This window comes from Centruroides vittatus, unplaced genomic scaffold, assembly GCF_030686945.1.
Source record: "Centruroides vittatus isolate TY-2023 unplaced genomic scaffold, ASM3068694v2 contig_199, whole genome shotgun sequence".
NCBI lineage: Eukaryota > Metazoa > Arthropoda > Arachnida > Scorpiones > Buthidae > Centruroides > Centruroides vittatus.
Window position 1 is genome coordinate 128,799 of NW_027121224.1, and position 24,020 is coordinate 152,818.

At 26.8% G+C, this 24,020-nt stretch overlaps 1 protein-coding gene across 1 annotated transcript in view; it reads right to left on the bottom strand.

Annotated features, from left to right (window-relative positions):
- Positions 1-4,708: 4,708 nt before the first annotated feature.
- Positions 4,709-24,020, bottom strand: part of Tep2 (Thioester-containing protein 2) — an 89,136-nt gene continuing 69,824 nt past the window's right edge. The window contains exons 18-35 of the mRNA XM_067264876.1: positions 23,778-23,925; positions 21,489-21,606; positions 21,289-21,402; positions 21,121-21,219; positions 18,853-18,981; positions 18,633-18,777; positions 18,146-18,322; positions 17,991-18,072; positions 17,182-17,338; positions 16,840-16,902; positions 16,598-16,772; positions 14,656-14,852; positions 10,640-10,792; positions 7,491-7,553; positions 7,286-7,398; positions 7,058-7,220; positions 6,882-6,984; positions 4,709-5,606 (exon numbers count right to left, since the gene is read on the bottom strand). Coding sequence (XP_067120977.1) covers positions 5,425-5,606; positions 6,882-6,984; positions 7,058-7,220; positions 7,286-7,398; positions 7,491-7,553; positions 10,640-10,792; positions 14,656-14,852; positions 16,598-16,772; positions 16,840-16,902; positions 17,182-17,338; positions 17,991-18,072; positions 18,146-18,322; positions 18,633-18,777; positions 18,853-18,981; positions 21,121-21,219; positions 21,289-21,402; positions 21,489-21,606; positions 23,778-23,925 — 2,381 coding nt within the window. The 3' untranslated portion in view covers positions 4,709-5,424. The remainder of the gene's footprint in view (positions 5,607-6,881; positions 6,985-7,057; positions 7,221-7,285; positions 7,399-7,490; positions 7,554-10,639; positions 10,793-14,655; positions 14,853-16,597; positions 16,773-16,839; positions 16,903-17,181; positions 17,339-17,990; positions 18,073-18,145; positions 18,323-18,632; positions 18,778-18,852; positions 18,982-21,120; positions 21,220-21,288; positions 21,403-21,488; positions 21,607-23,777; positions 23,926-24,020) is intronic.

Here is a 24,020-nt window from a genome sequence, read left to right on the forward strand (position 1 = left end):
GCTCTCGACTGACCTCCCAGAGGGGAGCCGCCGGCAGACCGCCATGTGCTAAACGTCACTAGTTATTGATTCACGGTAGTTCTTGAACAAAGTAAAAAAAAAGGGGGAAACGTCTACTAAAGGCAATTTTAACGGCAAGCGACGCGACTCCCGATTGCGATAGCGAGGCCGACTTAGCGGAGAGAGCGACGCGACTCCCTATCATCCTGCTAGAAAAAAGTATAACTTTCTTATTTTTCGTCTCCGGTCCAAAAGTAGGGTATCGTTGAACTCGTCTCGGTCTCCTGAGTTCAGATATATACTCAAAGACCCGAAATTCCATAGGTGGTAATCTAAAGTATCCCCAATTCAAAATCAAATTTTTAATAAAATAAAACAAAGGAAAAGAAATAAAGTACAAAAATGGGTTGAGATGCGGGACCTATATTCCCGTATTAACCGAGAGAGAGTTTACAAACAGATTATATTACCTCGTTGGACATTCCCTTTTGGATTCTGCTGCAGGGAGAAGCAGGAAGTTCGACTTTTGGTGACTTGGCCGGATAAGTCGCCGGAGGAGAGTAACAGAGCTAGGCATCTGAAATTGTCGAGAACTCCCCTGAATGAGTGGAAATTTGCTCTTTTATTTCTAAATTTCTCCAATCACCACTTGAGAAAGTCATCAGCTGACGGGAAGATCAGACGTGTCATTCGGCCAGATGGTGTGAGAAAATCAAGATAAGGCGTAAAAAATGAAACTGAATTTCCCTTTTTTCCATAAAAAGAGGAATCTGTCAGTTTTTACAGGATGTTTCCTTATTTTTTGTATCTTTTATCACATTAATCTGAAAAATATTTAATAAAGTTTATTGATATTTTCTGACTTAAAAAAAGAATTGAGGTTATTGTTTAGAACTATTGGGATGGAGATTTAAATTCTAAACAATCTTTGGAAAACTTATTGAACCTATCCAGCTCTTCACAAATTTATCGAAATATTCATGAGCATTTTTAAATTTTTCTACAAAGAGCTGCAGCCATAGGGACAACTACAACGACATCGTCAGCATATGATACAGAGTGAACTATTTGGCCATCAGTAGAAAATCCATCGTCTTCCAGGTCGAAACATTCACTTATATCAAACAAGAAAAAGTTAAAAAGACGAAGGAACTAAGGCTCATCTTGTAATAAACCTCTATCCACTTGTAGGGATGGCCACTCTCTGTTAAAGTGTTTAACTATCACATCATAATGACCAAATAATTCCCCAATTATTCTTACTATGTTATCGTCCACTCGATATTTAATCAATTTACTTTGTAATGTTGTAATAACCACAGAATCGTACTCTTTTTCTATATCCAAAAATAATGCAAAAACTTTGTGTTCTTTTTTACACAACTAAGGTTGGACTAGAGTAATTTGTGTAAATAAAGCAATTTGGGTACCTCCGTTCTTTGTAAACGCGAACTGCGTATTGTTTAAGTAGTTATTTCGATCAATCCAATCGGTGAACTTTGGCATTAGCACTGATGTAAACAACTTTCGAAAGCCCGACAAGAGGACAATTGGACGATAATTAGCTGGACCTCTCACCCTTTTTGAATATCATTTAAAAAATAACTGTATTCCAATCTTTAGGAATAGTACCAGTGTTACAAAACTTATTATATTGACTAATCAAAAACTTGATGGCATCTGTCGGAAGATTTTTGATTATAGTTAGGAATAGTGTCAGCGCCGGAACCGATTTTTCTCTTATCTTTTTAATACAATTGTGTAAATTTTCCGCGTTGAATACTTACTTCTTCCGATGGTTGGTTCAAGGTTATATTAAGTTGTAGGATGTTCTCTTTATAATTGTTTTTATAATTGATTGAAAATTCATTGAAATACTGACACCAATTGTTGTATGACACATAGCATTTGGTATTCGTAATAGATGACGTTTTACGAAATTTATTTATAATATTCTAAAATTTTTTGGCATCTCTTGATTTTAACAACAGATCACTCATTACAGAAAAATATTTCTTCTTTTTTGCTTTCACCAAGTTTAGGTAACTTTTCTTGTTTTCCAAATATTCTTTCAACGATTGATCCGAGTTTGTTTCTCTGAAATGTTGTAAACTTTGTTTTTTTTTTTTTTTTATCTTGTAGTGGTAACAATTATTATCGAACCAGACTTGTTTATATTGTGTACTCTTATTATTTAAACAGCTTTTATAGCCATACAAATTAATTATCCTCAGCAAATTATCATAATTTTCTATAAGAGTATTATTAATCTCGATATCCAAAATCTCTCATAGTTTATTATTAATTTCAGTTTTAAATTTTGACAGATTGAATCGTCGTTTGATGTCTTTTTTGTGAGCTTGACTGTTTTTGTGTTTTTGAAATTCATCATCATCATGTATAATTCCAAATAATTCCAACTGTACTGGGAAATGATCAGATATATCGTTGTTTAGAACTTTAAAATTTCTAGCCTGATTTAAAACAAATTCAGAACAGATAATAGGCTATAGTCAATTACGGATTTACCAGAATGAGATAAAAAGGTATATTCTGCAGGACAACACTGGGGGAGCCTACCGTTCAAAATATATAATTCATTATCTACTACAAAATCGAGCAACATTCTTCCTTCTGTATTATTTATTTTATCTTTGGATATTCTAATATCCATCATTACACTATTACTTTTGTATTTAGTATCCATTTCCTCGCCTATTCGGCCGTTAACATATCCACCAATAATCCAGAAATTGATGATATTTGATCTCTGTAGAATATTTTAAATTTCTATAAATTTCATTTTTTTTTATCGGTGGATGGTGGCCTATAAGTATAAGACCTAATCGTGGTTCATCCCAGAGTGATCTAAAACGATGACACAGTTCTATCTCAACAAAGATATACTTATCATCTATTTTGCAATATTTTAATTCTCCGAGATTTTTTATTATTAGCAGCAACAGACCACCGGACGGATGACCAAACCTACTAGTCCTTTGTGCTTTGTTTTCTAGTACTATGAATGTTCGCTCCAGATATGTTTTATCTTCTGTTTCCAAATATGTTAATTCAGTTCTTGGGTTTTCGGAAACTTGATTAACTTCCATATAACCTTGTACTGTATCTGTATATAGTTTCCCTTGAAGCCCTTGGATATTCTAAAAACTTATTAGTACTTTGGACGTTTCGCACTTATTAGTCCTGAAACCGGCGATAAGACAATATTAATATCTTTCTGATTTTGTTTATTCCCATTTTGATTGTTGTCTTCTACTATTTTCTCAGTTGTGTTATCAAACACATTTAAAGGTTTCACAGAATCATAAAATTCTCTTAAAGGTACAACCAATGTATTACTTAGTTTAAACCTAAAAAGGTGTAAACTAAGTAATACATTGATTGTACCTTTTAATTAAATAACTTTTTCTAAATTGAGGTCTTATGTATAGATCATCTCTTCGCTAATATAGTAATCGTCCCTAACTTTTATTTTACTGCCTTTAGCCTTTTCTTGTTGGACTATTGTCCGCAATTTTTTCTTCCCCAATCTCGATCTTTTGCATAGATCTGCCGTGATTATTATTTTATTCAGCTCTTCTGTGATAAAATTGGATTTCTTAATCCTTAAAGAATTCTGGACTAAGTTCCTAGCATATACCAAAGCTAATATAATTTTCACAATTGGTTTAAAATCATTATTTGTTAACTTAATTAGACTTTCTATTGAATTATTGGTTAATGTTACCTATGGTAGCGAACATGGCGGCTCGTCTCTGAAACAATGGGGACGCACGTTCTAACCTAACCTATTCTAATAAATTACCATAATTATTGCCAGAAAAATTATTAGAATAGGTTAGGTTAGAACGTGCGTCCCCACTGTTTCAGAGACGCGCCACCATGTTCGCTACCATAGGTAACATTAACCGAATTGTTAGTTATGCTTAATTACGTAATAATGAAATGTTCGATTTCTTTTAGTTTTAAACGGACAGTTTAATAATTACTATGTTTTTATTGGTTATCTCATTAATTAGTTGATCAATTTCAAATTCAAACATACCTTTAGTCTGAGTTTTCCTTAGTTATTAAGTCGAATTCATCTAATTTTTGTATAATTTTCCTAGATTCAACCTGATAAACTCTTTTCTTCTCTCAGTAAATTGACTTCTGACTTGATTTTTGTAATTCTGTATTTAATTGAGTGAATTTTTCCTGTATTAATTCATATATTGATTTTAAAGAGTAATACTATTCTTCTGATGCTGGATTTTCTATTTCTCGTATTGTATCGAAATAATCCTGTATTCTTGAAGTTCTCACATTTATCATGCTCTTGTTCCACTTGATGGAATTCTTGACTAGGTAATACTTCTGATAGAGTAGCTTTGTCCAATACTTTGGGATTAAGGCTGTCAGGCCTCCCACGCCCCTTCCTTTGCATATCCATATGACCGCTTTGTTATGGCGAATGGAATAACGGCCCTGGGTTGGATTCTATCCCGGAAATTAACAATACATACATTAATAACAGCAAAAGTAATCTATTTATGACCATCCATTTTCGTAGTAACGTCATATTCAACTTATGAGTTTACAAATCCAACAACCCAATATCCATACTCTCGTCAAGAAAACGCGCCAGCACCGGCAACGACTGAAACACACCTTTTCACGAAATGAATCAAGCTTTTGTCTTTCAACAAATAAAAAAAAAAACCTTTATTTTATCTATTTTTTTAAATTAAATAAAATTTATTCATAATAAAATTTACACTATTATTTTTATTTTTTGCAATACATAAAAAGATTTAATATAAAAAAATTTTTGATCTAAGATTGTGTCAAATGTAGCTTTTTTGGCACCTTATATCCATTAGTTTTTCCAATTTGCTGTATTAAAAACAAGACACTGTACAACAGCTTAGCTTTATATAACAAAAAAAGAAGAAAAAAAAAGGCACTTTTTATGACAAAATTCTAAAATTCTAGTCCAAAAATTGGGATGAGATTTCTCTTAATAATTAATAAATATTTTATAAATTCCTTCTACTCCATTACATTGAATTCTTTGATTAATGCAGAGTATGTTCTTCGGTTCTTATCGAAATGCCTTCCAAGAAAAAGGTCTAGCTTTTATATTGAGTAATCATTATGCAAGTAGTGCAATGTGTACCTTTCCCATAACATGTAATAAAAAAATAGATTCTATTTAACTGTATTAATAACTATTCCTTATCACAAATCAGCTGAATGTGATGTTTAATATATTTACAAATCTGTCAACAGTCTTGTTTATTTTATATACAAACTGATATGTTATTAGTACTGTCGACTGCCGCATTTCGAAACAAGGTTTATAAACGGGCAATCCTCTTATTTGTTCGTAGCCGACATTTACTTTTGATGACAACTCGAGAGTCACTCTCTAATTAACAGATATATTTTCACGAAAATTATTAATAGTGGACTTGGATTAAAAGTAAAACCGGCATTGTCCGAAGAATCGTATATGGAATTGCACTTTTTACCACAGTCTTCGTTTTCACAAATATCACACAGTTTTCCTTCCTGAACTTGATAAAACATTCTAGAACTCTTAGCTGAAATATTAAATATATATATATATATATATATGTTAAAAAATTTTTAAAAATAAATCAAATAATTTGATATGATAACTAACATTTAATATTGGACTGGTTTTTAAATACGTGAATTATAAATTATATTTACAAAGATAATTTTTTAACTGGTCATTTTTTTGAAACCAAAGTTTAACAAAAATATTCATTATTAGATAGACTAGCAGATACAGATGCACGAAGACATCCTTAATATTTTAATTGTAAATATTAAAAACATCCGAGTTAATTGGTGTATAATACTGTAAAAAATAGAAATAAAAAGTATCAAATAATAAGGAGAAAATTCTAAAATTGTAATTAATTAGAAAATGAAAAGTAAGAAATTTCATAAGAAAAACATTAATGTTAACTGAAATTAGTTATATAATGAAATATTATTTTATAAGATGAAACTAAAGAAAGAAAGAAAAACTAGACATGTGCTAAAGTTTTTGAAAAGCAGTCAATTCCTTTCAGATTTTGTCAACATAAAAATACATTTTAAAATTTTTAAAATTCAAATACTTTTCAAGACCAGTCATTTCTATTTTCAGAGAAGTTATTTTTTTTTTTTAAAAATAGGAAAATATCTTACATGTCACAAAACAATTTTTTATATCAAAGCAATATGCAGACATTAAAAAAAATGACAGCACATTATTCAGAAATTTCTATGGCAAAAATGCCTAAAACATATTGAAAAAAAAAATTCCTAAACATTCTAAGATTTTATATTTTTCACATTGTATGTAATATGAATTAGCATTGGATAATTTAAAAGTTTTATCTTAAAGTTAATTTATAAAAAATTGATAGTTTGATTTAAATTTGTAAACCATATCTCAGTAAAAAATAAAAGACTATTTAATAATAATTAAGATTTTATCTTAATTGTTATTAAATATACTTTATAAACATATATTCCTGATACATTAAAAATTTGCTAATTAAAGTTTTTTTAAATATAAATATGGTTAGAAAATAATCCAAGCATTAATACATATATTAAAAGCATATTAATATCATTTGAATGTAAGATTTATAAATATCACATGTAAATATAATATTCTTTTGTAAGTAAAAATCAAATTCTCCTCTTTGAAATCAAAAATTAGTTGCTTTAAAAGAGCTTTCATTTACTCTTTATATAAAATTTATTAGAATGTAAAGATTCACATAAATATAAATAATGGAACAAACTGTTTTGATGACTCAAAGATATTTAATTTAATTATAAAAAAAAATTAATACCTAAATTATAATAATCATAAACTTCAACTGGAACTGGTTTCTGATTTGCAACTTTATAGTTTTTGTATGCAGGTAAAACAACACACATTTCTTCTTTATCAATCTGAAATTAAATATATTTTACATATTAATAAAATATTTATTGAAGTTTGATAATGATAAAAAAAAATACATACTCTGTCAAAATAAACAATGACTTTAGAATCGCCATTGACAGAATCTACTTGTTTCACTTTAGGAATTTTATGAATTGCAGGAAAAGAATCGACGTCGGCTGCGTAACCAGTTGGGAGAACAATTTCCATAACTGCCATGTTAGTTGCACCTTCTTCTTTGTAACTATTGAGTAATTTAGTTTTAATAATCACATTTTTGATACATTAAACAATAAAAAATAAACTCACTTTGTGCAAACATTCAATTCTAAAAAGTTTTCAGTAGAAGATTTTCCAATTGTTGGTTTTAATGAAAATGGAGATTTTTCTTTCTCTACAGCTAGATTATATGACCAAGATACCTGTAGGAGAAATAATTATAAATTTATAACTTAAAATGATATAAATTTATATATTAAATTAAAAATGTAAATTTGCTTTAAATTAATCTTACTTGAACAATTCCAACTCCAAATCCTGAAGCTTTAAGGTTTATCATTTTCGTTGTTGATGGAATCTACCCAAAATACACATTACTTTTATTATTAACTGGAAACCAAGTTTCAAAAATTACTAAGAATAAAAATTAAATAGATAATGTAAAAAAATAAGATTCTAATTCATTATTTTTTTGATTAAATTTAACCAATGGTGATTTTATCAGAATTTTAGAGTAATAATGGGAAACCGTAAATTTAGAATTAATTTGAATATTCAGTAACCATTTAAATAAACACAATATCAGTGTAAATACTGTTAGGAAATGCTATTCTGGACTATTTTTCTAAATTTATTATTAGTAAAAGCAATAGCTTGTTTACTGCTATATTTGTAGTTATTAAAAGATTGACATTTATGAAACCAACAAATAAGCAGTTACTAAAAGGTGCTAAATTTTCACACATTATTTAAATATTTATCTCCAATATACAAAGAAAAATACAGTAATAATTTTTTTCAATAAAACTTTCAATTACTATTCTTCAATATTTGTTCATATCTTCCATTCTGGTCTGTGTATAATATAAATAAGAATCTTTTATTTTCAAAGCTATTGTTTGGCTCGAATTATAGATACAATATTATAAAATTTTAGTATTATTATTTGAAACAAACAATGTTATTCTTATAATGAAATCATTATCTATTTTTTAAGAGGGGAAAAATTCAATCTAACAGTCTACTCTAAAGCTATGCAACTTGTTTGTTGTTACCGTATCAAAAATAAAGAGAGTTAATGATATGAAAATAAATGATTATACATGCATAAAATAATTATTTTTCCACAAACATTTTCATCCATCATACATCTATGTTTCTTTTATTGTTACTATTCCCACCCTGTTTCATTTGAAGTTTTCTTCCAAAATATTTTAAACTTTTATTTTAACTAATTCATAATTATTAAATTTAACAAGAGCCGGTAGGCTAACTGCTTACCTCTTGCCAAATTCCTTACTAATTATTTAGCCTTAATAGAAAGATATGAAGCTGTTTTGTTTTATTTAATCGTATTACTTGCCAGATTCATTTCTCCTGCATTTCAATGTCCCTAATCTATTCCAATCCCTTATTTACATTTTCAAACTTAACCATACATATTTATAACAAACACACATCAACTGCTTACATCAATATCTCTAATTTAAAATGTCATCTTTAAAGAACATTTAAAAATCGATTTTCATTTCTTTAATAAGATATTAATAATAATTACATATTAAATTTTAATCTAATATCTAAATACAGTAGAACCTCGATTATCCAGACCTCTATTATCCGGATTGTTCAAAATAGACAAAAATTGTACGAATTTGCTGATTTGCACTTGGTGAATTGCGACACTGTTTATGTACGTACATGATGGAATGCATGGAACAAAATTTTGAAAAGACCATTAGTAAATTCCAGTAACACAGTAGAAAGTTGTATAGGAGACATTGCGGAAGCAATAGCACAAATTTCAATAAGTGCTGAATGTGACAAAGAAGATGTAACCGAGTTGCATCTTCTTCGTCACAAATTGCGATGCAAACAATCCTGGATTCCAAATTTTGAATGGTGAGGAAATAATTAAAGAAATAACAAGGTCGAGAAGACGAAGAACAGATTTGCGAAGTAAGATATATTGGTCCTACACATTCTGAAGCTTTTCAGTGCTTAGATGTCGCCACAAAGTGGTTTGAGAGCTAAGAAGAGCATAACTCAGGACAACTTATGTCTTAAAAGTATTCGCGATTTAGCAGCTTCAAAAAGAACAGCTAGCTTTAAACAAGTCATTAATTGAATTCCTTAATAAAAAATAATTTAATATTGAAGCTATATGTAAATCTAGACAAAAATTATTCATACTGTATGTACATGTCTTTCACTGTCAATTATTATTTTTTCGATTATCCGGATTTTTCCTTATCCGGACTACCTTCATCCCCAATTAGTCCAGATAATAGAGGTTCTACTGTAGATAATTATACATAATTTAGAGACATTTAGACATTAAATTTAGTACTTGAAATACTGATTAATAGATTTATATTGTCATGACAACTTGAAGAAAGAGTATTTGAAATGATTTGCAAATTATAAATTTTAATTTACTCCTATTACCTAATATTTTCGGTTATTTGACATTTAAGCTCACCACCATTCATATAATGAAGAATTAATATATTGTAAATTAAAGGAAATTTTACAAAAAGTTTCAATTTAGGAATACAGTGGTGCCTCGTATAACGTACGCCTCGAATAATGGACGCTGCGAACAACGGACTTTCTGTTTGGCCGTTACGTGACTCGAACAACGGACTGGCTGCGAACAACGGACTTTCCGGCATAATTGGTGACTGTTCCATGGGTGCATTCTTTAATAGCGGGTCGCTCTGCGTCTCCACTACTACGGGAGTGCGCTGCTGTTTGCAGGCATTTAGGAACGACGGTGAAAGAAAGAAAGATGGCGGCGCCCGCACTATCGATAGTATGGTGACGGAGGAATCTATAATTCTAAAATATGAGCTTTTAAAGGCAAAAGAAGGGTCCCAATTGTAAAATTTAACAATAAAATGGATTATTTGTTGAAAGAGCATTCAAAATAGCCTCGAAAAAAAATTCGTAAAGACACTTACATCACTGCGTGCACTAACTTGCGCTTTCACAATTTCTAAATCTTCATTAATAAAACCACATAATGGACCCGGAAACGAAACTGTCTGAGCCATGGAGGATGCCATATTGCTTTCCACCGTAAACTACTGCTACAAACGGCCGTTTTTGCCGTTCGACGGCGTGCATTCCACCCGGAATTTAAGAATGCGTTCCGCAGGAATTTTTAAACGGATGACGCTCGCGGAGAGTTACGCGGAGGAATAAAAGAACGCACCCCATGTTCATTTTTTTATGATACAGTACGGTTATTTTATGCTGCGGAATGAATTAGATGTTTTAACATGTATTTCTATGGGAAAATGCGTTTCGTATAACGGACGTTTCACTTAACGGACGTGAACCTGGAACGGATTAAGTACGTTATATGAGGCACCACTGTAATATGTATTAGTTTTAAAGAATCTCCAATTATAAATTTGAAAAATTCCATTCATAACTTACCTGAATTCGCTGTAAAACAAGAGCATTTTCTCTGGTTATATTTAGAGTTTTTCTTTGATTATTACCAAAACTGATTTCGGTATTTATTGAAACTGTTGATGATACAAGACGTGCTGCCATTTTTCCTAAAGCTTGAATGCCTACTACTGTATCCTAAAAATTTAAGTAGTACATTACGAATTGCAAATTTAAATTACTTAATTTAATAATTAGTTTTTAATGTTAAAAATATTCTTAAATATTCAAAAATTAAATGACAAAAAAGAATTGTAATTATTCAGCTTTTCTAAAATACTCTTTTATTTTTAATAATAATTTCTCAAATGTTATTGTATACAGGTTTACCTCACTTTACGTCGGTAATTGGTTACGGGAGAGGCGACGTAAGTCGAATTTACTTGTCACTAGGCTAAACCACAAATTAACATTCCCAGTTCTGTATTTTATTTATAAATGCATTTTTAGTAATATATGGTTAATAACAGCTTACAAAGCTTACAAGGTATTTTAAGCTTACAAACAAATAAATTTTAGTTTTTAATATAGTACAGAAAAAAAGTAATCTAAATTTACAAATTCATGTACGTACAGTACATACTTGTAAATGTACTGTACATGTTTACAATTTGGTGATGTTTACAATTCATCGCAAACTCTTTTTTTGTGAATGTGGTTTCTCTAAGACATTGTAAAATAAGATGATTTTTTAAGGTTAAATAACAAATAGTTAAAATTATTTTGCGATAGAAAATAAATTAATTTATGTTAAATTTACCAATATCGAGTGCTGACAAACCAAATGGTAGATATTGAAACTACCGTGGAAAATGCCAATAATGAGCACTTAAAGACCTCTAAATAACACAACACAGAAACACAGATGTTTTCATGTTTTGTTCTCTAGAATTTATGATGATTATATTAACATTTACTGTAAATGTACATATTTTAATATGATTTTATGTGCTTTTAACGCTTTTCTAGTGATATTACAACTTCAATATTTGTGGCGGATGGATGTAAAGTCGAATAAAATGACTTAAACTTGATTTTTATTTTTCCATATACTATTTTGACAAACGACGTATAATCGAGAATGACATAACTCGAGGTATACCTGTATTTGAATCTTTTTGTAATAAGTACGGTGCTTCAGAATTATTATTTTAATAATCCTAAATAGAATTTATAACTTTTTTAATAATTCAAAATAAATTAACATTATTAAAAGTTATTAACATAATGTATATCTGTTATAAATGTAAATCTTAAACATTTTTTTTTGAACTGAAGATCTTTTTCAAATAAAATAAAAATATTAAAATTTACTTAATTTTGGCCTATTAAATTAGTATTATCATAGAATAATAATTGAAATTTGTTTAATACTTTAAAGATGAAATGACAGAAAAACATTGAGAATATGATAAAACTTGCTTATTTCTTTTCCATCTGAATGCAAATTTCATGATAATTTCAAATAAAAATAATATTGAATAATACATTTCTTTTGAAGATTCAAATTACATTACATAAACTTCTTAAACTTTATACATTATTAAATAGATTTAAAATTTATGTACAATATATATATATATATTCAAATGAAATCAGCAGTATTACAATATTACATTGTCAGCAGCATTAGAATAATGGTGTTTGTCTTTATATGCTGTTAGATAAGAATGATCAAGTTCTGTCAATCATAATCATACTGCTAAATTTAACATTGTTAAATTATTTACTATTTGAAAAACATGGAAATTTAGAAAAATTGAGACCATGAGAGTAAATAAAAATAAAAAACTGATTGTTTCAGAAAACCAAATATTTACTATGAAATATTTTTATCACTTTTGGCCATCATAATGTGTAAATCAAATGTGGAATAGAGTTAATAACGTAGGCCATTTTTTTTTAAAAATGGCTTAATGATGCTGAAAATGTTCCTTTATAATTATTTTTTTGATTTCTTTAATTAAACAAGCAATTTTCTTTAGTTTTTGATTTATTGAATATTACCATATACATCATTCATGTATATAGTGTATGCATAATATACAACCTTACACATACACAATTCACATAGAATATAAGCAGTATCCTTTTATTTAATATCCCACAAATTCATGTCAAGCTTTGAAATAAACTATTAATGGATAGAAGAAAGTAAATACTCGTATTTAGTTAAATATTAAATCCTTCTTTAATATTTACTATTTGATATTATACTACATATTATAAAAAAACTACAATTTATAAATTTATGACTTCAATGATTAATGTTCAATATATCATTAGATTGAATTAAATTTTTTTAATCTGTCTTTGAAAATAAATCTCTATACTGAAAAATTACTGGTTTAGTAATTAATCCTTTCTGAACTTCAACTGTACAAAATACCCACTCAAAAACCATATTTTTCTTTATTCTAACATTATCAATCAATTTCAACAATCTTCAAGAAAAACCACTCTCATATTCTTTTTAGAATATTTTTTCCTGAAGATTATTGAAAGTGATTGAAAATGTTAGAATAAAGAAAAATACTGCATTAAATGGTTTTTGAGTGGGTATTTTGATTACTTATTTAGTATGTTATTTAAATTCAATTACACAAAACTGGATATACATTAGTAAACACTGCACATATAACCAAATTAGCAAATATAGAATATTATTGCCTTTACAACTACCAAATACCTAGTACTCAGCCAAATATCAGATGATTTATCGGAAATTGCATAAAACAAAAGATTTAGAGTAATGTGAAGAACAGTGTCTTCTAGTCAATAATAAAAATTATACAAGTTATTGTTTTAAAAATAATTATTAATTATGTAATGAAAAAACGAAAAATAGAAAATTAAATTTTGTCACTGAGGCCTGTCATTTTTTTGTCTCATATATATATATGAGTGTATTTAGTAAATGTATAATATGTTCAATGAAGTTGGAAGTATTTATGAACAATAAAATCCCTTACTTCCTACAAATGCAGAAGAATGGCTGTCCTTCATTACAATTTATCACCTTTGAATTATCATTGTTAATAAATAATATTTGTGCAAGATCATTTATTAAAGTTATTTATTCCTTTCCAAAACAAATAATACTTTTAAATATCTGAGACTAAATTTTCATTCTATATTTTGTTCATTTTTTTAATTTCCTTATCTTTTTTTTCCCTTCCTTAGACAGAAGATGTCTTATAATTCAAATGAGATTATTTGGCTTAATGTCCAACTTTAAGAAAGTATTTGGTTCAAATATTAAATATATGACTTAAGTATTCAGCAAAATACTGAATACTTACTTTGTGACCAAATATTCCCAACTACCAAACAACACTGAATGTTCAGTCCAATACTAATATATGTACAGCATATATACAATCCTTTTTACTTTAAAGAATACAAAACACTTGAAATAGAAAGTGTCAATTAAGAAAACTTAAAAACAATGATTTCAACTAGCTGAAAAAGTCTGTCCTTTATAAATGCCTCAGTATAATTGTTTTTAATTCAAACATGTTCAAATTAAACATGCTCAGATGTGTAAATCTCAAAAAACATTTCATCTTGTAATAAATATTGACTCCTTCATCTCTTTAGTGTCTTGGATTGCTTAATTAATTCAAATAGCATTAAAAGTTTTTTCAAATATTCAAATTTTCAAACTATATTACTATATAAAAATTATTCTGACAGCTTTTAGGGATCTAAAAGGTGATTTCCATATCAGAAATAAAAAAAAACCATTTTACATTTAAAAAAACTTTAGTAACTACAGTTCATTAGGAACTACAAGTTATTTTACATTTTCATTGCATTTATCATCAATTAGACAGATTAAGTTTTAATCTGCTTTTATTTAAATTTGTTATTTTTCTATAAATTGCACTAGTAATATATAAAATAAGAGAACTTTTATATTTCTGATTATTAAAACCATTCTATAAATAAATAACATTGTAACATTACTAAGCTAAGATTTTATTTATTAATTAAATTACCTGAGTAGAAGAATATCCACCATTTTCATTTTGTTGAGAAATCAACCATCTCATTATTGGGAGAGCAGCAACAACATCTGCTCTTAATGCATAAGTAAGAAGTGCATATGCTGTCATCTCAATATCTTCTGATAATGATAGAAAATTGTCCTGTTTTTCTTTCTCTGATTTCTCTTTTGACCAATATTTGTAATCACCTAAAGTATATTCAAAGTTACACATTAAAAATAAAAACAGGTCAAATACATTTAATGTAATTATTTAAAATATTGAATAAAAATAGCAAAGCTTATTATAATGTATACATTCTTATCACGTGCTTTCACAAAAAAAAAACTACATGATGAATGTTAAATATGCAATAAAAAATTATATCTTAAGTAGATACCCAATCTAAGTGAAAAAAGTTTCCAGTCCTAAGTATGCCCACTAAACTCATATTCATTAAATTAACAAAACATTCAGACTCAGATATTTTTGAGTTCCTCACTCATCTTCTAGAAAAATAACTCATACCGTATTTACTCATGTATAAGACAATCTTGCATATAGGACAAGGTTTGACTTTAAAGATCAAAATATAGAAAATTAGATTTATTAATACAATTCTAATTTTATTTCGTTTAATCACAAATAAAATATCAAATGCACATAAATGCACACATTTTGCTGCAAAAATTACTGGAATTTTAAACTTTAAGGAAAAAATCTTGTAAAATCGACATCATAATTTGTTCATATAAAGCTGGACAATCGGGAATCTTTTTTGCCAATTCTTAACTGTTGAATCCACTCTGTCGATTACATTTATGAGTTTCTCCAAATTCTGATTTCCGAATATTCATCTGTTTTTACGTGAATTGGATTAAAACTCATATCGGACTCCCTTGTGATTTTGGAATTTCAATTTGGAATTCAATTCAAAAACTTTGCTTTTCCTATTGCTATTTATCTTTACTCCTGACAATACACAAGAACGACCCAGATAAAATAAAATACTTTTTTTTAAACACCAGAGAATGAGCATCCAGTAAAAATGCAAATACAGTTAACAAATTATTGCAAAAACACAAAAAATCCTTCAGTCACGCATATAGAATGATCTGGGTTTTTGAAGCAGTGAAAAATGAATAAAAACCTCATCTTATATACGAGTAAATATGGTATTAAAGCAATAAAATAATACTGTACAATTTTAAAGTTTAGTTTTCTTTTAAAATTCAACCAAATACTGAAAATTATTTTTCAGTATTTGGTTGAATTTTACCAGACATAAAACATTTAAAATGATAGGAACCAAAACAGAATTTTATTTTATCATTATTCTCAATGTTTAAATTTTGACAACTATAATAATTACTGACACAAAAATGACAAAATTAGTTTATCCTATATACTGACACTCTTATAGAGTTATTATATTGAGTAAACTATTTCTTATATTCCTTAAACCTTCTATCTTAAAAGAATTTTCACTAAGCTAGGCTTTTAAGCATTACAATAAAATGTTTGTTTTATTAAAAAATTACTGCCTGTTGTGTAAAAGTAATTATTATTAAGTATACAGTTATTCCATAAATTTAATTTTCTAAGAAGTAAAAATAAGCTTGTACAAATAAACTTATACGCTACTTGAATTTGAATCTGAACAGATTTTATAAGAAATATAATACGCAACAGACAATGATGCATAAATTAATTATTGCCTGTTTAACAAATATTTATATTTTATACAAATTCTAAATTTAAATTATTTTTACTTTCTAATATTTGAAAAATATAAAAATTCTTAATGTTATTTTATGTTGAAGGTTTTATAATATTTAGTCAATCTGATCTGATTCAGAAATATTTATTAGAAAAATAAATATTTGTCTTTTAAATGCAGCAGATTTTTGAAATTTTGCTTTTTCTTTTAGTTTAATACCATTTTTATTAATACCTTTCTGTTTGGCTAGACTCTGAAGTTTCTGGAAAGCAAATTCTTTCTTAGGATTATCTGATAAATGAAGGGCATATGTTGCTATTGAAACCATATATGGATCTTCCGAATTTGCTAGTTCTTTAACAATATATTTTTCTGTAAGTTTTACTTCTTGTGGGTACTTTTTCTGAGCCTATTAAAATGAAAAAATGTTAAGATGAAAAACTGAAAATGCTTAATTTTTTAAAGTAGAAACTTACCTGATTTTCAAGCAAGGCAATAAGAACAAAAGCTGTTAATGTAGTTCCACTACCTGCACCACCCTGTTTGAATACAATAATAAATTATTAATTCTTAAAAATTATATAAACAAAAGATAAAAACTGAAATAATGTAATTTGAAAACATATTTAAGTGTAAATAATTTTATGAAGTTGAATCAAAACAATGTAAATGACTCATTTAATTTTAATTAAATATAATTTATTTACTTTTTATATCCTATATTAGATTAAAGTTTAAAACACTTTTATATGGTAAACCAAATTTTAATTATATCCGAGTATATACTTATCAGTATAAAAATACAAAAATAAACTTACCTGCATTGCTTTATGATGAACTTCACCAGGCTCATCAAATGAACCATTAAGATTCTGTCTCTGTATCAACCACTTCAATGATCCCTCAATTACTTTGTCGTCAATGTCAATGTAAGGTATAGCTTGATGAAAAGATCTAACAACAAATGCTGTTAACCTAGAAAGTATAAGTTATTATGTATTTTAATACTAAACCTCCATAAAGATACTTTTTTACTTTAAATAATAATTTTAAATTATTATCAATAAAATGATCATAAGAATTAATTTTTTCAATTTTGCATAAAAATTTTTAAAAATTTGTTTTAAACATATAGTGCCAAGAAACCATCTACATGAAATCAAAAAATATTTAAAAAGTGAAGGCATTATGGAAAAAAAATATGAAGCAAATTTTAAATTTTAGAAATACTGCTATATATTATATATTTAAGAATTTCAAAAATTTATATTAATCTTTGCAAGAGATATATTAAAAATATATTTGTTGCAGTATCCTTGGAAATTGTATATGGCATTGAGAAAAAACATTATAGCAGCACTGTCAGTTTCATTTTAACCATATAGAAAGCAGTTTATATTTGGTTCAACAAAGTTTTTGCTGCCAATATGGTGGTAAAGCACATTCAGTTGAGACTATTTGTCAATGGTTGCAACATTTTAAAAGGGGAAACCATGCACATCAGAAGATAACATGGAACAAATCAAGTTTTCTGTGCTGAAAGTCCACGAAAGTCATTAGTGTGATGCAGTTTGAAATTAGAGTGTAATTACATTAAAATTTAATGATCAATAAAAAAAATATTTACCAAGTACTTCCACTTTTATCTCTTTTACCAAAAGCACTGAATGATCCATCATCTCTCATGTATGTTAATTCTCTTTGATATCCTAATACAGAGAGGGGAAACATTATAGAAAAACTTGTTCTGTTCATAACTATTTTGTTTGTTTTACTCTTTACCTGTTTCCATATATCTGCGAGATTTATTTTGAATTTCAGGCGTCAGTCTATCGGCTCTCTGGAGATATTCAGTAATTACTATATTAGGTACAAAATTTAACATATTTTGTTCACCGCATCCAAATGGCATCTGAAGCAATTGGTCTAAATTGTTTACACTTGGACCTAATAGATCACCTACAAATACAAAATAATAAATATGTTCAATTTTCAATTCAAAGTTCACTTTATAACAATTTTGTTTTATATAACGTAGTTATAAACTAAACTATAGTTACTATTTTTGAAAGAAACTTCCATAAAATAAATACAAGATTTTATTTCTATCAAACTAAATTATTAAAAGGAAATGTTAAATATAGGTATAATTAATATAAAACTATCTTCATTAGCATATTCATTTGAGATTCTCAAATCAATTATAAATTTAACTGAAACTACTTATAATTGCTTGGCATGTTTACTTTAATTTTGGAAGAGTAAATACCTATAGCAGAAACAGTAATTGATTGAGATCCTTCAACAGCATTACTTGGAATATCAATAGCAACGTCAGTCGAAAGTGGTTTTGAAGAAACAGCTCTTAGATCTATTAGTACAGCTTTATTGAAATATTGAGTAGCACCTTCAGGCTAAATAAAAAAACATTTAAATTTTATTTTAGTAATTTTAAACTTATGAGTAAAATAATAATAAAAGTTACATACTTTTACTAATAATGTTCGAAGGACAGCATCTCCAGCTAAAGAACTTACTGCAGTTACTTTAATGTCTATATAACCTAATACTTGTGGTGTAATTAAAAACGACACTGAAACACCATCTTGAGCAGGAACCTATAAATGATATTTAATTATTAAAAAATAAAATAAAAACTTATGAATTATTTATATGTAAATCAAATATTTTAATTGAACAGATTAATTATAAATCATTACAGAAATTAAATTTAATTTCTGTTGGATTTTGCAATTTATCATCTATTTTGCTAAAATAAAATGAAAATAGTAGTGACAATAATTCAAATTGAAATATGTACAGTTAAAATTTTTTATTGAAAACAAGGATTTGAAAGAGAAAACTTGATAAAAATACATTCTAAACTAAATCTTAAAAAGTAGAAATATAACGACATATCCTTTAAGACTGGCACAAATTTATTTGTATATTGTCAATACAAATGTTGAAACATTTTCTTTGTTGTCATATGATTTTATGACATCTCATACGACATCTACTATTTATTATTTTTAAAAGGTCAATGTTAAAATTTGAATATATTTCAAATACACTACATTCAATAATTGATTATTTTTGTTAGAATAATTTTAAGAAATAGCATAAAATTATAATTTTAACACATTAGTGTGTTGAATATATAATATGCACACAAAATTAGATAATGTTTGCTTAATTATAGATTCAGATATTTGATTTCATTTAACAAAATTTAGACTTGTGATTATATAATAGTTTTATTGATATTTCAATCATACCATTTAAGGAATGATAGTGATATAATTTTAGTAAGAAAATGAGATATAAATATAATAGTTCAAGTACCTAAAGAAAAAATTTAAAAATTATGGAAGTTGATATTAAAATATAATAAATATATTGTAGTAGTAGTAAATTTTAGAACATAATAAAGTGTAAAAATCTAATTAGTATGCTAGATAAGCATCTAATATGAAATTTCCCAAAAATTTTTCACAGAATCTATCCCATACATTGGGTCTTTCATTCACCACTTGTCCAGTGTCGACATAGCTGAACTCATGACAGATATGATTAAAAAATGCCTTAGTGTCCACAGAGCAAAAAGAGTACAAAACAAAACATAAAATTTCTAACTGATAAACTGAATAATGATTTTGCCACTCTTACTATTAAAAATAATAAAGTTAATGCATATTAAAGATATTCAACTTCCAAATTATGGCTTAATCATGAATTAATTGAAATTTCATCAATATTAAACAATTAGTAAAATACTGTTTAAAAAAATATAAAAATGTCTTGGTAATATTTTTTATGAAAATAAATGCAAATAAGAAAAAATTATATTGTAATAAAAATTCACTTAATTACTTTTATTATAAACCTTTTCAGCTTATTCTGGTAAAATTCACTCCAATATATATCAACGAAATTTAATATAAATAAAATTGTGATAGCAGTTCACACTATCATCCTGAATAAAACACATTTTCATTTATAAGTAATAAAAACTGAGTAATCATGTTGCAAGTGAGCATCTTAAATAATAGAACAGATCAACTTAGTACTTTTCATCAAAGATGATGAAAATATCAACAGGTATAAATGTCATTAATCTTAAAAATAATATAAAACAGTAAGTAAATTCATGTAATTAGTTTTAAAATAGATTTAAATTCAATATTGATGTTATATTCCCCCATCAAGCATGACTGACTATTTCCTATTTTATGAAAAAATAGAGATTAAGAAATTCAAGAAGAGTAGCTGAGTAGCTAATATTTCTACAAATTAGGTAGCCTATATTGTTCGTTGGAACATAACTGATGCATGCTAATACATTTTAAATAACCAACTTATTAGATTGTTACTTGTGATTGAATAATAGAATGTCATGTGGTCACTACAGAAAGTTTCTAAAAAAAGTTTGTTGTAGAAGTGACACATTGCAGTTATTATTTTAAAATTTAAAATAACTGCAATTTAAGTAAATTTAAAATTATGCCAGTTCCCAAAACATTTTAAAGTGCAACATAAAATAGATGATATCAATGAGCAGAAATTGATAAAATCTTTATCTAATAGCTAATATTTCAGCCTATATTTTGTCAAAACATAAAAAGAATATAACCAAAATTTCACAAAGATAGCAGGAGTTATATGGAATTCACAAACAAACAAACAATTGCTTTTATATTATTAATAAATCAACTATGGATTTTATTTATATAACATATAAGAAAGAAAATGCTTACTGTAACTGTTTTAGTTTTCATTTTGGTTTCATCCGTTATTTCATTTCCGGCAATGGTAAAATCAAATTCATTCTTCTCATTTGATAAAGATACTTTTGCCTGAAATTATTAAATAATTTTTAAGATATTTATATTAAATGTCAAACATTAAAAATTATATTTACATACCTCGACTGCTTTATTGTTATAATTGAATACAATCACTTGTATTGCTATACTTTCACCTCTTATGATTGAATATGGGAGATTTAATTTCACAAAAAATGGACGGAAAGTAGTTATCTGTAATGAGAATTTATATGCATATATTAATAAACTAAGATAATTCTTGCATAAAGTTTTTATCATTTAAAGGTTTTATAACCAACCTTAGCAGGCTGAGGTGCAATTCCAAGACCAGTTACAGAATCCATTGAAAAAGCACTCACTATCCATGATGTTATAGTATCTGGAATTTGACTGGATAATACAAATTTTCCTTCAGAACTGTAGAAAAAGAAAATTATTATAACCTATCTGCACATCAAGAAAAAAAAAAAGTCTGAGTTTAAGAAGATATCCGAAAATAAAAACTAAAACATTCTGTTCAAGAATTAAATGTCAAACACATTAAAAATTATTTACAAAATACATTACAAATCAAATAGTACCAAAGTTTAAGTTTTTGGGCTATAAATTTTATAATTATTTAAATTAATTACTATTATAATTTCAAACTACAGATAGTCACTCTTGTGGACATTCCAAATTAATAAATTTAATACAAGAAAACGATCCCTAGCAAGATTTGAACTGTAAAAATTCATATTGGATAGGTATATTACCAATTATATCATCTGGGTTACTACTTAAATCTTTGCTACTAGACACAATTCAGATTACTACATGACCCTTTAAATGTAAGAGCTTTTAAAAATTTTTGTATTAATGCTTTTACTATTAAATCAACTTCTTTATTCATGTAAAGTATAAAGATTGTTAATACTGTTTGTATTATCTTTAAATGTAAGTATAATTCTGATAAAAACATTAAATATAAATGTTTTCTAATACAATAAATAAATTTAATGAATAAATTTTAATAAATATATGCAACTTAGTTTATTAAGAAGAAAAAAATATTTAATAAAAATTCTTTTAAAAAATATTTACATATAAATAACACAATTATTTGCAATAATTACCTATTTTCATTCTTATTTCTTTTTTTCCCATTAAACATTATAACTCAAGTTTAAAATACAGTATATAAAATAGAATTGTTAAACAAAATGTCTTATTCAATCTATAAAATATTTTAAGTTAAATTTGATTGTATATCAAATTCTTTACTAGTGTAATCTGAAGATGGCTTTCAAAAATCCAAAACAATTAGTTCAACAAATATATTACCAAATTTCAAACGGTTATTTAGAAAAGCATTATTTATACATATTTTTGTCATCAAAATACATATAAATAATGCTTGTTTTGCAAATTTTTTTAGAGGTAAAACGATTTCAAAATTTTCTTTTGGCATCTTTAATTTTCCTCTCAGATGTTTTTAATGTTATCCAGGTTTTGGATGAAAGTACAAATATCTGTCTTAAATGTAATCAATTTTTACATTTTATGAAGATCAAGTGTAAGATTATTCAACATTTAAAATGTTAAAATTCATATATAGTACAGCATACCATGTTTCTGCACAAATAAGAGCTTGTTCTTATATACAAAAATTGATTGTTTTGGCTTATAAGAATACTGTACAACTATACTAATACAAATGTATCAATACAGTAACTATTCAGTGACATCTCTGTAGTAATCAACTATTAAAAATAAAAAGTCAAAATAAAATACAATGCTTCTGACTCTGTTCTCTTCAAACTCTTCTAAAAAGTTGTTTTTAGAAACAGTGAATTTTTTATTTAGGTATTTTACGAATATAGTGCGATTTTGCCCTATCTATAATAGCATGCTCTTAAATATGCATGTTCTGGTAAAAAAATACTGTATTTTTGAACAGTTTGTGTTTGATAAAGGGATAGTGGGCACACACTGTACACACATGCTAAACAAACATGGTATTTGGTCTCAGTCAATAGCTCTGGATGCGTCAGAAAAGGCGGTAGATGGTATCGATAAGACCAAAATTTACACCCCTTAGACTTAGTAATATGAGGAGTAACTAAAGATAGCGTGTGTGTAACTCCAGTAAAGAACCTGCAGATTCTTCATGAGCATATTACAGACAATAAAAGGAATTTCAGCAGTGATCAGTACTATTGACAAATTTTTTTAATACCTACAGAATTTGATTGTCTCTGAAAACAAACATTTTGAAAATTTTATTTTGTAGTCCATTTACTATTTAATTGCATTTGAATGGAATTGTATTTTACTTTTTGAATAATTTAATTTTTCCTGCACAAACATTTGCCCTACCCTATATTTTAATTTTGCAGAATTAAAAATTTTTCTTTATAATCTTTTGCATAATCTTTTTAACTAAAAACAATGCAATTGTAAAACAATATTCTTCATTGAGAAGTTTTAATTTTCCTTTTTTTTTCTTTTTTATAAAAAGATGTTTTTGTATTTTGTAAGAATTTCATATTTTAATTTGAATATTCATTTTTTAAATACTAATTTTTTTAAATTAAGAAAAATCTTACTTTGCCATTGTATCATTCCAAAGCCATGTTTCAGGAAACTGTTTGCGAACTTTAATTGCCGAACTAGATTTGGAATTAAACGAATCGTCATACATCATGTCTCCTCCACCACTAGTATATGCAACTTCTGAGTTCATTCTGTACATAACTAAAGCCAATAATTTTATTAATTATATTAATATAAAATATAAAGAAAATTAAAAACTTACTTTTTCTAAATTTTCCTACAATAAGTAAAACATA